Raw genomic sequence first — 13,110 nt, forward strand, 5'->3', positions numbered from 1 at the left:
AGAAGATTTAAACCAAAGTTTTGATATTTTGATAAGAATCATTATTATTAAACTGGTATCACTGAGGGTGCTGAAAGGGGAGAAAAGCTAAAGGGAAATATTAAAGAAGGAAGTATTATAGAAGTAAATACATTTCATAGTGTAGATGTCTTCCTCTTTTCATGTTCATAGATTGCAAACAAATAAACATGGATATTTTAAAATAGGAAAACCTAAATGCCTCTCATCCTAACTAACTTTAATTTTTTTTATCCCTAGGTTTATTTGTATTTCCTATCTATTGCCTTTGTAAAAAACAGAGAAAACGGTCACGGACAGGTATGCACTGGTAGCATGCAGATGATTTCATCCAGCTTAGCTGGTTGGAGTAGGAGCGATACCAAATGGTACACCCATCTGTGAGTCACATCTTGAAAAATACTGAGAGGAACCTTCTACCATCTCATCTCCCAGTGATTCTCTGTGGGCCACAATGCCTCTAGCTATGGTGCACTCCCAACATGGTATCCTGTCCTTTCCCTAAACAAATTGCTGCTGCTTTTAAAAAATGGTCACTTTCATAAACTGTAAACATCTGTATCATAACTCTGACCTTTGTGGTTCTTGGAAGAAGATACTTTAAGAACCAGTTATCCTCAGAATTCTTCTGAGCACACCTCTTCTGAGAACTGCTTGGACTGTCATTGAACTCTACACCTCCTTCCAGGCCATCTTGTGAGACTTGGTGTGAATAGCTGAAGTCCTATCTGTACCAACAAGCAAGGCCACTTTTCAGAAGATAAGAGTTCACTGAATGCACCTATTATAATCTGTGGCCCCAGCAGTATAATTTCTTTATCTTTCAAACATTATAATTGCTAAAAGTCTCAATGTCCAAAAGGGAATGAATGAAAGTAAATTAATGAGAAGAATACTAAGTTACTGAAGTGTATATGTGTAGGGGTGTGAATGTGTGTGTATATAAATATGTATTAAAACTAGGCCCAATAACCTTGTACTTACCCAGTTCCATACTGCTACATTATTTTTCCACATTTTTGTAGACCTATTGAAAGATGATGGTTCCTTTGTGGACATAATTTGGCAATGTATTAAATTAAAGTCAACGTAGACAACAGGCTATTTTGATGCTGAACTTTTCTATTTCTTGCTCTTTCTTTTTGTCATACAAACACAGAAATTTGTGCAATGTCACCCCAAGGAGTATTAAGCTTTGTAAACTGACAAAACTGGCTGCTTTTAGGAAATCCTCAAGATCCAAATATTCAGTCTTTTTAAAAATCTTATATTTTGAAATACATGCTTCACTCTATAGATAGATCCTTCACATTGGGATTATTTAATCTCATAAACAAGTTTGCCCTAGAGAACTGCTTAAGCCTTTTTAAAAAAAATCCTATTCTGCTAATTTTTTTAACCAACTTGTAATTACAGATAATTCTGCTTTAGGTCAAGGTCTTACATCATTTAATATCCTAACCCTGTTCTCTCTTGCCTCCTCCTCTCTGTTTTTATTTGTTCTCAAGGTTTTTCATAAAAACAAATACCAGTTTTGAAAGATTTTTTCTTACATTTAACTGCTGAAACATGTAATATTTTGGGGGCGTCTTCTTATGGAGGAGTTAGTTTGAAAACTTTTTATGTTCTGGAGTTTGTCCAATATCAGCTGCTTTTGGAGAAGGAAACAAAAAAGTGAAGGAAATATTTTCAGGAAGTTTTTCTCAACTTATGAAAGCTTTAAAAATAAGAAATAGACAAGTAACTAGACTCTGATATGCCTTTGTTTTCATCATAAACGTTCATCAGCAAACAGGAAAAAAAAAAAGACCCCTAAAAAGCCTAAAGCTTTGAATTGTCTCCAAATTCTTAAGATTAGTCGTCTGTCTTAGATGTACATTTGTCAGCAACCTTGTCTGATTTGAAATAGATGATATGATAAAACATGCATTAACATGAGTAGTTTGTTTTTGTTGAGCTCCAGAGTGTAAGAATATTTTATTTTTGTTTGACATAAAAAGTGAAGTTTACTTGCGTGAATAAGAAGCCAGCATGCTTTCATTCTTTCCAAATAACACAGAATAACTGTACTACAGTTTCTGGATTAGTTGTCTATTTCCACTTAGAGGAGTGTGTGACATTTATGGTTCGAGAATAGCATAGTTCTAAAGCATAATATAATACAAGAAATAGTGATGCTCTGGTTTCACAAACTTATCTTTTCATTCACTCATCCATCCATTTGACAGATATTTATTGAGTGCCTATTTTAGGTGTTCTAGTGTTAAGACTGAAGGAAAGAGAATTTCTAGCCTGTCATAAGAGTACTTAGGTTTTGTAAATTCATCTTTCCTGAACTTAGACATTAGTTTGGCAATATGTGAATATGATGAACTCTAAACCTAGCTGATCTGTATATGTATGATGTAATATATCATATGTATGGTATATATGAAATATTCCCGTAACTGCATATGAACACATATGCCATATACATATGTACCAACTGGCTGAATAACATACTCTTTGGTCTTGGATAATCTGTTTTCTAGGTTATGTATCTGTTATCTTTGGCCTACTCAGGGATTTTTATTTCTTTCTTTAAATAACTTATCTTTTGAACATATTTTTATATTATTTAGAAAACTTTCCAATATTCCTATTACAAAGTGGTGTCTGTTTTCAGTGAAGGCTATTTCACCAATGCTTGAAGTAGTGTGCGCTGTGTTGCACAAGTTTTTCATTTTTCTATTGAGTAGATATTTTTAAATTAACATATACATTTTTCTCCTTAAAGGGTCATATCTGTTAGGCCTTTCTCTGCTGGTAACTTAAAATGATTATTTGTGAATTTTTTACTAAGTTTCATCAAGATCTTTAAAAGAGAGAAGAAAATAAAAAGTATTATTTATATGTCAGTGCCAACTTTGAAGGTAAAACAATAGTAGTAACTTTTGGGAGAAATTCTAAAAACTGCTTTAAAAAGAAACATGCACATAAAATAAGTATCTTTCTATCCACGGCCTGTCATTTTATATGCTTTTATTGTAAATTTAATATATACTACTTTAAAAATTTGAACCATACAGAATTTATAAAATACAACTTTCTCTGCTTACCCCACCCCTTATTTTCTAGGGGTAACCACTGTTAATGGTTTGGTATGTGTCTTTGCAGACACTGTCTACAAATAAGTGTGTATGTGTCTGTGTGTGTATTCATTTTATACAAATAGAAAAATATTCTTACTGTGCTGCGACTCTTTGTCATTTTATTATATATCAGTAGATACCTTTCCGTAAGTGTTTAAATAAATTTACCTCATTCTTTTATAAATTACTGCATAATCCATTCTAGGGGCATACTTTAATTTATTGAATTAGTCCCCTGTTGAATGGACTACAAGATTATTTTCACTTCTGTATTACAAAGAAAGCAAGAGTGAAGACCCTTTTGCATATAATTTTGTCACCTTGCGTGAACATATCCATAAGATTGTATATTTGTTTTTTACAAGATCTTTGTAATAAACATTGTAATGTAATTTCAGGAGATGAGGTCATAGAAATAATATGAGACCCTTTTTTGGATAAAAAGAAAGATTGTACAGGAGTGCATAATTTTTAAAGAAAATCATCTTTTGAAGGATAATTTCCTTTCTGCCTGATTAGCCAAATAAATACCTTGCCAAAACTTACAATAGGAAATCTTTTTTCAATAAAAATAAAATTTGAGGAGATGTCTGTCAGATAAAGATGAATTGACTTTTGGATTGCCTCATTTTAAAACTTGAGGGATTTAAATGAAATACTCAAGCCAAATTGGTGATACTTTTCACATTTTTAATAACACTATCCATTTTTGTGTATGTTGCTTGACAGAGGAACTTAATTATGCCATTGTGAAAAGTAAGAAAGAATATGTTGGCAATTATAAATGCCCACAGCAATTCCCAGAGAAATAGATTATGTATGATTTAGTGATTTGGTGGGATAATTATAAATCATAGAATAATGTATGTATGTGGAGTTAGAAGAGAGGGGTCAAACCTTTTGGTACAAGCAACATCCTGTTGCCACCACCTTGATTTTCTCATAGGTGCTATTGTATCCTAAGAGTAGAACAGACAAGAAAGCAAAGATAATTAAACACAAGTCAAGTTACAACATGGTATCTGTAATTGTACTCTCTCTGCTGTGGTATCAAGATTCAGTGGTGCTTGTCAGAAAATACCTTGTTCTGTGACACCCACTATCTCTTAAGTCCCAAGGCTCCAACTGAGCCTTTATCTTTCAATCTTACCACCCAAATATATGACCAACTGCTCTCCTAAAATACCTATGAACGACTGTAATCGTTTCCAGTCTCTGGTGCCCCTCCTCATCCTCATTTTTCTCCATACCTCTGCTATTCTAACTATTCCTCTTCACTGACGGAGAAGAAGAGAGACAGGAGGGGCCAAAAAACTCACTCTGGCATGTGCGAAGCATTAGCATTCCTTCCTGACCTTTGTCAAATGAGGGCACATCTGCCAAGACATGGATTCAGCTGCTCCCTTGTTAAATGAATTTTTTTTAACATTACACTTTTACACTGGCTGTTACATTTAGAGTTATGAAAAATTTAGTGGCCTCTATAAACTTAATTGGCTTACTTTTTATTAAGTACAAAAACAAGAAAATTTATGCCAAAAAAACATTTTTAGATTTTGGTTTTATAAGCAAGCTGCACATAAGCCTTAAGGTGAGTCTTCACATTGGATTATATTTTTATTCTTCCATATTTGTGGCTGAAATCTCTCCCAACTATTGAACGTGATCTTTCCCATGGTCTGCTTTATTGTTTTATGTTAATATCTGTTATAAATATAGCCTTAACATTTTGTAATGCACTTTAAAGTACTTGTACCATTTAAATAATGACAAAGCAATCAATGCATACATTTTAATGGAGACAATATGCAATATACATATATTTCAATGGAGATAGTAGGATAACAGTGTTAGCAAATATGTGTCATCTCTTTAAATTTGAGAGGAGTCAGAAGCTAAAGATTTAAAACAAAACATACCTGAAGAAAAGTAGCAATTTCTGAAATTATAGTAATCTTGGAATGGTTATCAGGACCCCAAAGCTAGCAAATAATACTCAGTAAGTGTTACCTAATATATCTACTTGGAATGTTTGTTTAAAATATTGAGTTAATTTCTACTGAAAGTTTTAGCTGCAGTTTCATAATTCATGAGTTCTATAAAAGAAATCTCCCTAACTAAAAATACGATCAATCAAAACTACCAGTTTTGCATACCAATCCCAAGTTTAAGCATATTTTGTGTTTAAAGTTATTATAATTTAATTATGATACTATCCCCCCTAATATGGAAAATAAGTTATAAAATTCTTTCTTTTTTTTTTTTTTTTTGAGACGGGGCTTCTCTCCATGTTGCTCAGGCTGGTCTCGAACTCTTGGACTCAAGCGATCTCTCCTCCTTTGCCTCTGGAGTAGCTGGGATTACAAGCATGCGCCTACTATGCCTGTCTTCAAAATCACGTTGTTAATTTGTATGGCCACAATTATTAATTTGATAAAACAATAATTTTATAGAAGCATTAAAGTATTATCAGGACAAAATCAGAGTTCCAAAGTTTGGGGAGTATTTTAAGATTGCGAAATGTTATCTTTTGGATGCAAACCAATGATACAAACATTTAAGAATTACAGTGGGACTCCTTTGTAACTGTGATTTTGAAAATAGAACAAATACACATTTCATAGCCAAAAATTGTGTGGGACTTCTATTGTTACTCTTTGTAAGGCTGGAACTTTAGTTGACTTCTTCCAAATCCAAGAAAGAGAGTCACAGTAGTGAGACTGTTCTCATTGCTACTTTGGAGCATTAGCTGAAGCGTTACTATATCACATACATTACAAAATCCTTATACATATTGCCAGTTTTAAAATAATGCAATTATGCATGTTACAAACTATATATATCTTTTTGGCTCAAGAACTATTTTAGAATAACAATATGAATGTAAAAGGCAATAATTTTTTTAATACACAAAACATTGCCATTGCCTTTTTTTGTCACTTCCTTTTTTCTTTTAAAAATTTTCACTTGGTGTATCTAACTTTGTATCACTTAAATGATTCAGACTTACTAACATAAAAAATACTTTTTTTCAGTTCTGTGCTATATTGTGTCACTCTATTCCATTATTAATACTAAATGACTTTCCTTGTGAAATGATACCCACATACTTCAACATCAAGCTCCTTTTTCTCTTAAATTTCCTAATTATCTTGATTTTTGCCTTTTCAGTCTTCTTCCCATCTTGGCCAAGTGTGGGATAAATTCTGTCTCGCCCTTAACTCCTTTCACTGCAATGAAATGAATTCAACACTGAACACACTCCAGAATTTAGCTCTGGTAGTGAGCATAATTTACCTTGGCTTATTTTATCGGTAAATGGAAATGTATTAGGAGTGCCTGGAACACTTTTCCTCTTGATAGGAGTTGGAGAACACTGCCTAGCCCTCTGCCAAGAAGTAAGTCAAGCAAATGAAGATACCAGTTGGATCAGAGGGCCTAATAATACTCTAAAACCAAGCTTCAGAAATTGCTTCGTGACTGTTGTAAGATCAATATTGTGTTTGCATATTAGTTGGACAGAAAGCATGTGTGGACATTCATCCAACCTGACCCCAGGTCATTCATTCTTCATCCAAAACGGGTTATAGGTATGGTTTATGGTCTTTGTTTCAGCAAAAAGTCCTACAGCTTGGACTTGGGGTGGATTTACATAGTGTAGCATTTGTATATAAGATTCAATCATGGATTCATACTCTGTGAACATTGTTAGATTTTTGATAATCTAAAGTAGATCACATTGAATGTAACTGATATTAATCCTATGCTAGAGAAAACATTTGTCATTTGCAAGTGTTTGACTTTTTTATTGATATGATTTAGATAGAAGTCACACTCAATGTATTTAGTATAGATTCAGTACATAACAGAAAAGAACAAGGGAGAGGCAGACTTGAGTGTTAAAGGACCCCAGAAATTGCTGAATTATCCTTTTAGATTCTTGTGACTGGCAAGCTATGCTGTCAGTGGTTCTCTGCAAATTTGTGATGTGTTCACCTCACCATGCCCCAGCTTGGGAAGTATCATTAGTAATCCAATCAAATTCTTAAAAATAGCATTTTTGTGAATGTATTACTTCTTCAATATCCCAATATATCTGTATTGTTTCAAGCCACTAGTATCTAAATATTTGATATAAATATCTAAATTCTTTCATTTTATAGAAAATTAGCATGCTTTATATTTCTTTATAATGAAAATTTTAGATAAAGCATCATAATTTCATTATCAGCGGACAACAAACCCTTCTGAGACCCATTTTTTAAGTGTCATATGGCAACTCCTCAATACCTTTTATTATTTGATCATTTTCATCACAATTACAATCCTCTAGATGGTATTTTAAAAAGTAGACCAACTTTATATTTCACATGAAACAGAATAGTTTGTGTGTGTGTGTGTATATGTGTGTGTGTGTGTGTATATATATGTATATGTAAAACCATTTACCTTGACAAGGACAATGTTACAGATTTTTAATATGAAAATTAATTGACAATTTTGTTCCTTTTAGAAGCAATTATTAACATAGTAATTAGTAAATTCCGAGAGATGACAGAAATGATTTTCTGTAGAAGGAACACAACAGTGATCTTAAAATGTTAACAAACTAGTTGTTTTGATTCTATTTTAAACAAAGTTGTAAGGCATTTTTATGAAACAAATATATTTATATCAATGTATATTTCAAAACTGTGGACAATTAAATTATTCATTCTTTTCCCAAGTAGAGTAAAATAATAAAGAGAAAAAAAATTGAGTGTTTATCTGTTATTACTGTATATTCAGAAATTACAGTTCTAAGGAATTATTGCCATGTTTTACTTAAATATCAGACTATATTCCATTTTAATTATATTTTCCTTAACAATAGAAAATTAGAAGAAATTTCTTGATTATAAGATGAATAGTAATTTGTACCAGATCTTGTCCATCATTTCATTAGATTGCATATTTTTAGTTTTCTATAAAATTTGCTGCCATTTTCCAAATAAAGTTATAATATTTTTCAAGTTTAAAATGGGCCTGGTTGAAAAGAGATGTCATTGATTCTTTTTAATGATATTGGAAAATATTTATGCAATTTTATTTTTTAACTTTTTCTCTATTTCATTAATTATACTATTAACTTTGATAATCACAAAACTGTGTGGAAGAAATCATTCTGAATATATTTTATGAAAGAGGGGGTAGAGTAATTTTTTTTTAATTAGACAATGTTGATATGTGGAAATCTCTCAAAAGAAATTGCAAAGGAAAAATTCTGTTGAGATGAAATGTTAGGAAATAAGGAGTATCTTAAAAACCTGATTTCTTACACTTCTTAGAGCAATCAACTTATTTCCAAATGATTATTTCATGCTGTTGGTTCCATGAATTGTGTTTTTAGCATAGTATATACTTTTCTTCCACGTTAGCATTTACACTCTGATTGCTGAAAGTAAAGGAAGAAGTTGGTGAATAAAAGCCAGGAAAACTGGGTTTATTCTCATTTTCCGATAGCACTAATGTATAATCCCTTTAACCTTCCATATGGTGCTTTGTGTGATGAGTATATAACATTTATATATGTTAATAGTGCCTTATTTTTTTCACTTGGCTTTATTTCTTATCTAAAGAGCCATATATTTTTTGTGAGTGTTCTTTGGTCCCTCTATTTAAAGTGCTAAGGAGACAGCGTATCTTTAGGGTTGTATATAGGCTGCATTTGCTACCTTAATCTACTGTATTATCTCTAGAACAGCAGGTTAGCCAATGTATTTTTCCTAAATTCATTGTTCATTTTTAAGCTAACCTATACAAATGGATATTAAACACCAGAAATTAAAGCCATTAAAATTGAACTGTACGTTAAAACCATAACAAATGCTAATTAAGTTTAGAACAGGAGTTGAAATGACTCTCAGTTTTCTCTATAGCTCCAATTAGGACAAAACTACCAAAAGCATTAAAAATAAAAGTAACTGTATGGTACTTCAGGAATTTGACCAGTTCCTTACAACTTATTCTTGGCAATATTTTGTCAGTAATATACTTTCATACGGATGCTGGAGAACCATGGTGTCTGCTATTTACATGTTATTCATTCCCAGTGAGCTTTATCAACATCAAGCCTTTTTGTATAATATGTTATTTTGCTCTTCTTGATCTGTGCCTTTTGTTTTAGCTTTATACAAAATGCTGGGTTTGTTATATTCTTTATGTATCATAATATATAATTCAACTTTTCCTGATGAATGTATGCTGAATAATTAAAATAAACCATGTGCTTAGAAAAGACAAAGACAGGTTGTATATGCAGATATGTGTAAATATTTGACAAAGAAAAAGGAAAAGAATCTTCCTGCCAACAGGTAGGTCCTGCTGGACAGGACCTAAACATGAAGAGATTTTTTTTTTTAAGCAGTGAAATTTAAAAATCTATTACCTCAAGGATTTTCAGTCGATGTGTCAATGTACTGCTCCTTCTTAGTAAGCACAGTCTCACGTGCTGCTGGCGGTGAAACCCACCCAAGTGTCAGATCACACAAATTTTAGGGACAAATCTTTCAAAAGATGGACACCTTGTGATATTTCGGAGTCTAATTTCGGACTTTTCATAATGTCTCAATGACCTTTTGTTGTGGTTGGGCTTTTATAAGAAATTATTTTTGGTTGGTTGCTTTAGAATGGAAGAGTAATCTTAATTATGAAGTCAGATGCATGGAAGAATATAAAGACACTCAGATGAAAACTGTAATGGTTTTCAAACTATTTTGATTGTCATTGTACGAGCTATTGTATGGATTACTGTGGAGTGCTGTTTACCGCATGATGTGTGCAATACATCGTGCAATGTTATTTAGCAATGCGTAATAAAAGTTTTTAAAAGAGAAAATTCTTGTCTTTTTTTCCAATAGATTTGAATTTTTAAAAAATTAAAAAATAAAATTTGACAGCAACAAAACTATCATGCCTAGAGTTACTGGAGTAATTTCTACATTGGATTCTAGAAATGGAGGAGCAGGAATGAACCAAGGGTGTGCTTTTGGGAAGGTGGATTGCGTTGTGTTGCTGTGGCATGTTTTGGGGAAAGAGCACAGAATAGTGAAGATCAGTGCGAACATTCTGCATGAGGCATGAAAAAGAAGCAGAGTGTGAAAGTAAGAGAGTAGCTTAGGGTGGTCATTACTCTCTATAGCAAGGGGCCTCTACAGGGATGGGAAAGCAGAAACCACTAAACTGCTAAAGCCAAATATATATGCCTACTCTATAACCTAACAATTATTTTCCTAGATCTGTCACTAAGGAAAGAATGGCCTTTGTTGACCAAAGGGTAAGTACAAGAATTTTCCTCAACAGTAAAATCATGAACATGTTGTAGTATATTCATAGAATGGAATATTATAGAACAATTGGAATGAAAATAATCTTAATTTCTAAAAATTAGAGAGCAATCCACGCAAAAATACAGTTGACTCTCACAGATACTATGTTAAGCAGATGAAGCCAGGCACAATAGAGTATATATATTGTAGGATCACATTTATATGATGATCTAAAACAGACAAAACTGATCAATGATAATAGAAGTCAGAACGGTGATTACTTTTGGGGTGGGTATTATTGACTGGTAAGGAAAATAAAAAATCTACGATTATAGAAATAGTCTGTTACTTCATGAGGGTGTTATTTGGGAGGCTGAGGCAGGTGGATCATGAGTTCAGGAGCTCAAGGCCATCCTGGCTAACATAGTGAAACCCCGTCTCTCCTAAAAATACAAAACAAAAAATTAGCCGGGTGTGGTGGTGTGCACCTGTAGTACAAGTTACTCGGGAGGCTGAGACAGGAGAATCACTTGAACCCAGGGGTTGGAGGTTGCAGTGAGCCGAGATCGTGCCACTACACTCCAGCCTAGGCAACAAAGCCAGACTCAGTCTCAAAAAAAAAAAAAAAATCTGGATCGGGCGCAGTGGCTCAAGCCTGTAATTCGAGCACTTTGTGAGGCCAAGGCAAGCAGGTCACCTGAGATCAGGAATTCAAGATGAATCTGGCCAACATGGGAAACCTGTCTCTACTAAAAATACAAAAATTAGCCAGGTGTGAGGTGGGCGCCTGTAATCCCAGCTACTCGGGAGGATGAGGCAGGAGAATCGCTTGAACCCAGGAGGCAGAGGTTGCAGTGATTGGAGATTGCACACCATGGCACTCCAGCATGGGCAACGGGAAACTCTGTCTAAAAAAAAAAAAAAAAAAAATCTGGAATGTATTTTATACTTCCATTTTAAAAATTAGTGGAGCAAAAAAGATACTATATTGTCTTTCTTGAGTCACTAAAATCCTTTGAAAACATGATGTGTAACCTTTCAAATGGCATGTATTTTAGCCATTTATAGTTTCCTGATATCAGCAGACTATAGTGAAAATTCTTGAACAAAAATCTTGAGATAAACCCTTAGTAATGGACTTGCAAGGTCAAATTCTAAAAACAATTATGAAGCATGTGTTCCCACATATATCCAAATGATACCGTTTCAAGTTGAAGCAAACTTATGTTCCCATCACCAGTTTACAAGAGTATTTATTTCATTTCATTTTCACCAAAACTATTTTATCTCTTTTTAAAAAATACTTGCCAATTTGGCAGGTAAAAAATGGCATCTAATCTTTTTAAATCAGACACACACACACAAACACACAGTGCCAAATGTGTTTTCTAAATTAACTTTTCCTTAAATCCTTTTGCATTTAGTTCCTTTCATGGTAATAAGCCCTCATAATTTCCTTCTGTTTTCCTGTATTTCCAAGCCCCAAGCTGCTATGTTTAAATACAAAAATGGTGATTTTTTTATTATAGCTACAGTTGCCAACACACACATACATAGAACAGCAGAGATGTATTTAACTTACACAATTTACCACAAATATGTGTCATGACATATGCTCCAACATAAACATGAGATGGGAATCATGAATCTCCTGTTTCTTCTGGCGTTCCGGTTGCAGAGTACCACTTCCAGTGTTGAGCAGGCCGAATGTGATTCCGGCATTTAATAGTGTTTATCAAACTACATACCCCCTTATTCTGAGCCAATTATGCCATCTGGCACACAACAATTTTTTCTAATGCCTTTAATATAGCTGGAATAGTCCATTGAAAGATGATGAGTCAGTCACCAATGGAGTCCCTGCTTAGGGAGTTTCTTTCTCACCCTTACCCAATCCTGTGCTCCACATATTTGTTAATTAAATGTATATTTCAATAAGGTACTGTTAGGAGACTGGTATTGAAAGTGAAATGGTTAGATTATTAAAAATGAAACTCCTGATAGGCCCGGTTTTAACTCTCAAATCACAATTAAGGTAGGTTTGTGAAGAAGGTAAGAGCTCTGATGCTAGGCTCCTGTATTTAAACCCCAAGTTGGCTTCTTTCAGACTATATAACCTTGGGTATATTACTTAACCTCTCTGTGACTCAGTTTTCTGTAAATTGGGAATAACAGTGCAATGCCTCCAAGGTTAGTTGTGAGGATTAACTGAGTTTTAATACATGCTTAAGCACTTAAAATAGTGCCTTGCTCTTAACAAGCTTTCAGTAAATGTTAGTTCTTGTTAGTGACCGTGCTTCATTTTAAACATGTTGGCCAACACAAAATGATTCATTGATGTCAGTTACAAGTAGTACAGAATACTGGCTTAGTATCACTCCTAGACATTGTGTCAGGGCTGTGATATGAAGCATTCTAAAAGGCAAATTATTTTAATGGATAATGCTTAACACGTACATTTCTAGAGTAGCATATTGGTTAAATATAAAGTTTTGCTCAAAGAGTCAATTATCATATGTTAGCTGACATCTATTGTTCTGTCCTCTGAATAATTCTGTCTTACCCACCCAACCATGTTGTTCGTTAGGAAGCTGCCATCTTTTCTCATGCTCCCCCCATCAATGAAGCCAATTGGTTCACAGAGGGACACCCAA

The 13,110-nt window shown here is 33.5% G+C and overlaps 1 protein-coding gene across 2 annotated transcripts in view; it reads left to right on the forward strand.

The window, feature by feature from the left end:
* Nucleotides 1-10,020, forward strand: part of RNF217 (ring finger protein 217) — a 129,152-nt gene extending 119,132 nt beyond the window's left edge. For both annotated transcript variants that reach the window (XM_033234451.1, XM_033234452.1), the window contains one exon: nt 259-10,020. In XM_033234451.1, coding sequence (XP_033090342.1) covers nt 259-332 — 74 coding nt within the window. In that variant the 3' untranslated portion in view covers nt 333-10,020. The remainder of the gene's footprint in view (nt 1-258) is intronic.
* The last annotated feature ends 3,090 nt before the right edge of the window (nt 10,021-13,110 follow it).

The sequence above is a fragment of the Trachypithecus francoisi genome, unplaced genomic scaffold, assembly GCF_009764315.1.
Source record: "Trachypithecus francoisi isolate TF-2019V2 unplaced genomic scaffold, Tfra_2.0 Lachesis_group15, whole genome shotgun sequence".
In the NCBI taxonomy this organism is placed as follows: domain Eukaryota; kingdom Metazoa; phylum Chordata; class Mammalia; order Primates; family Cercopithecidae; genus Trachypithecus; species Trachypithecus francoisi.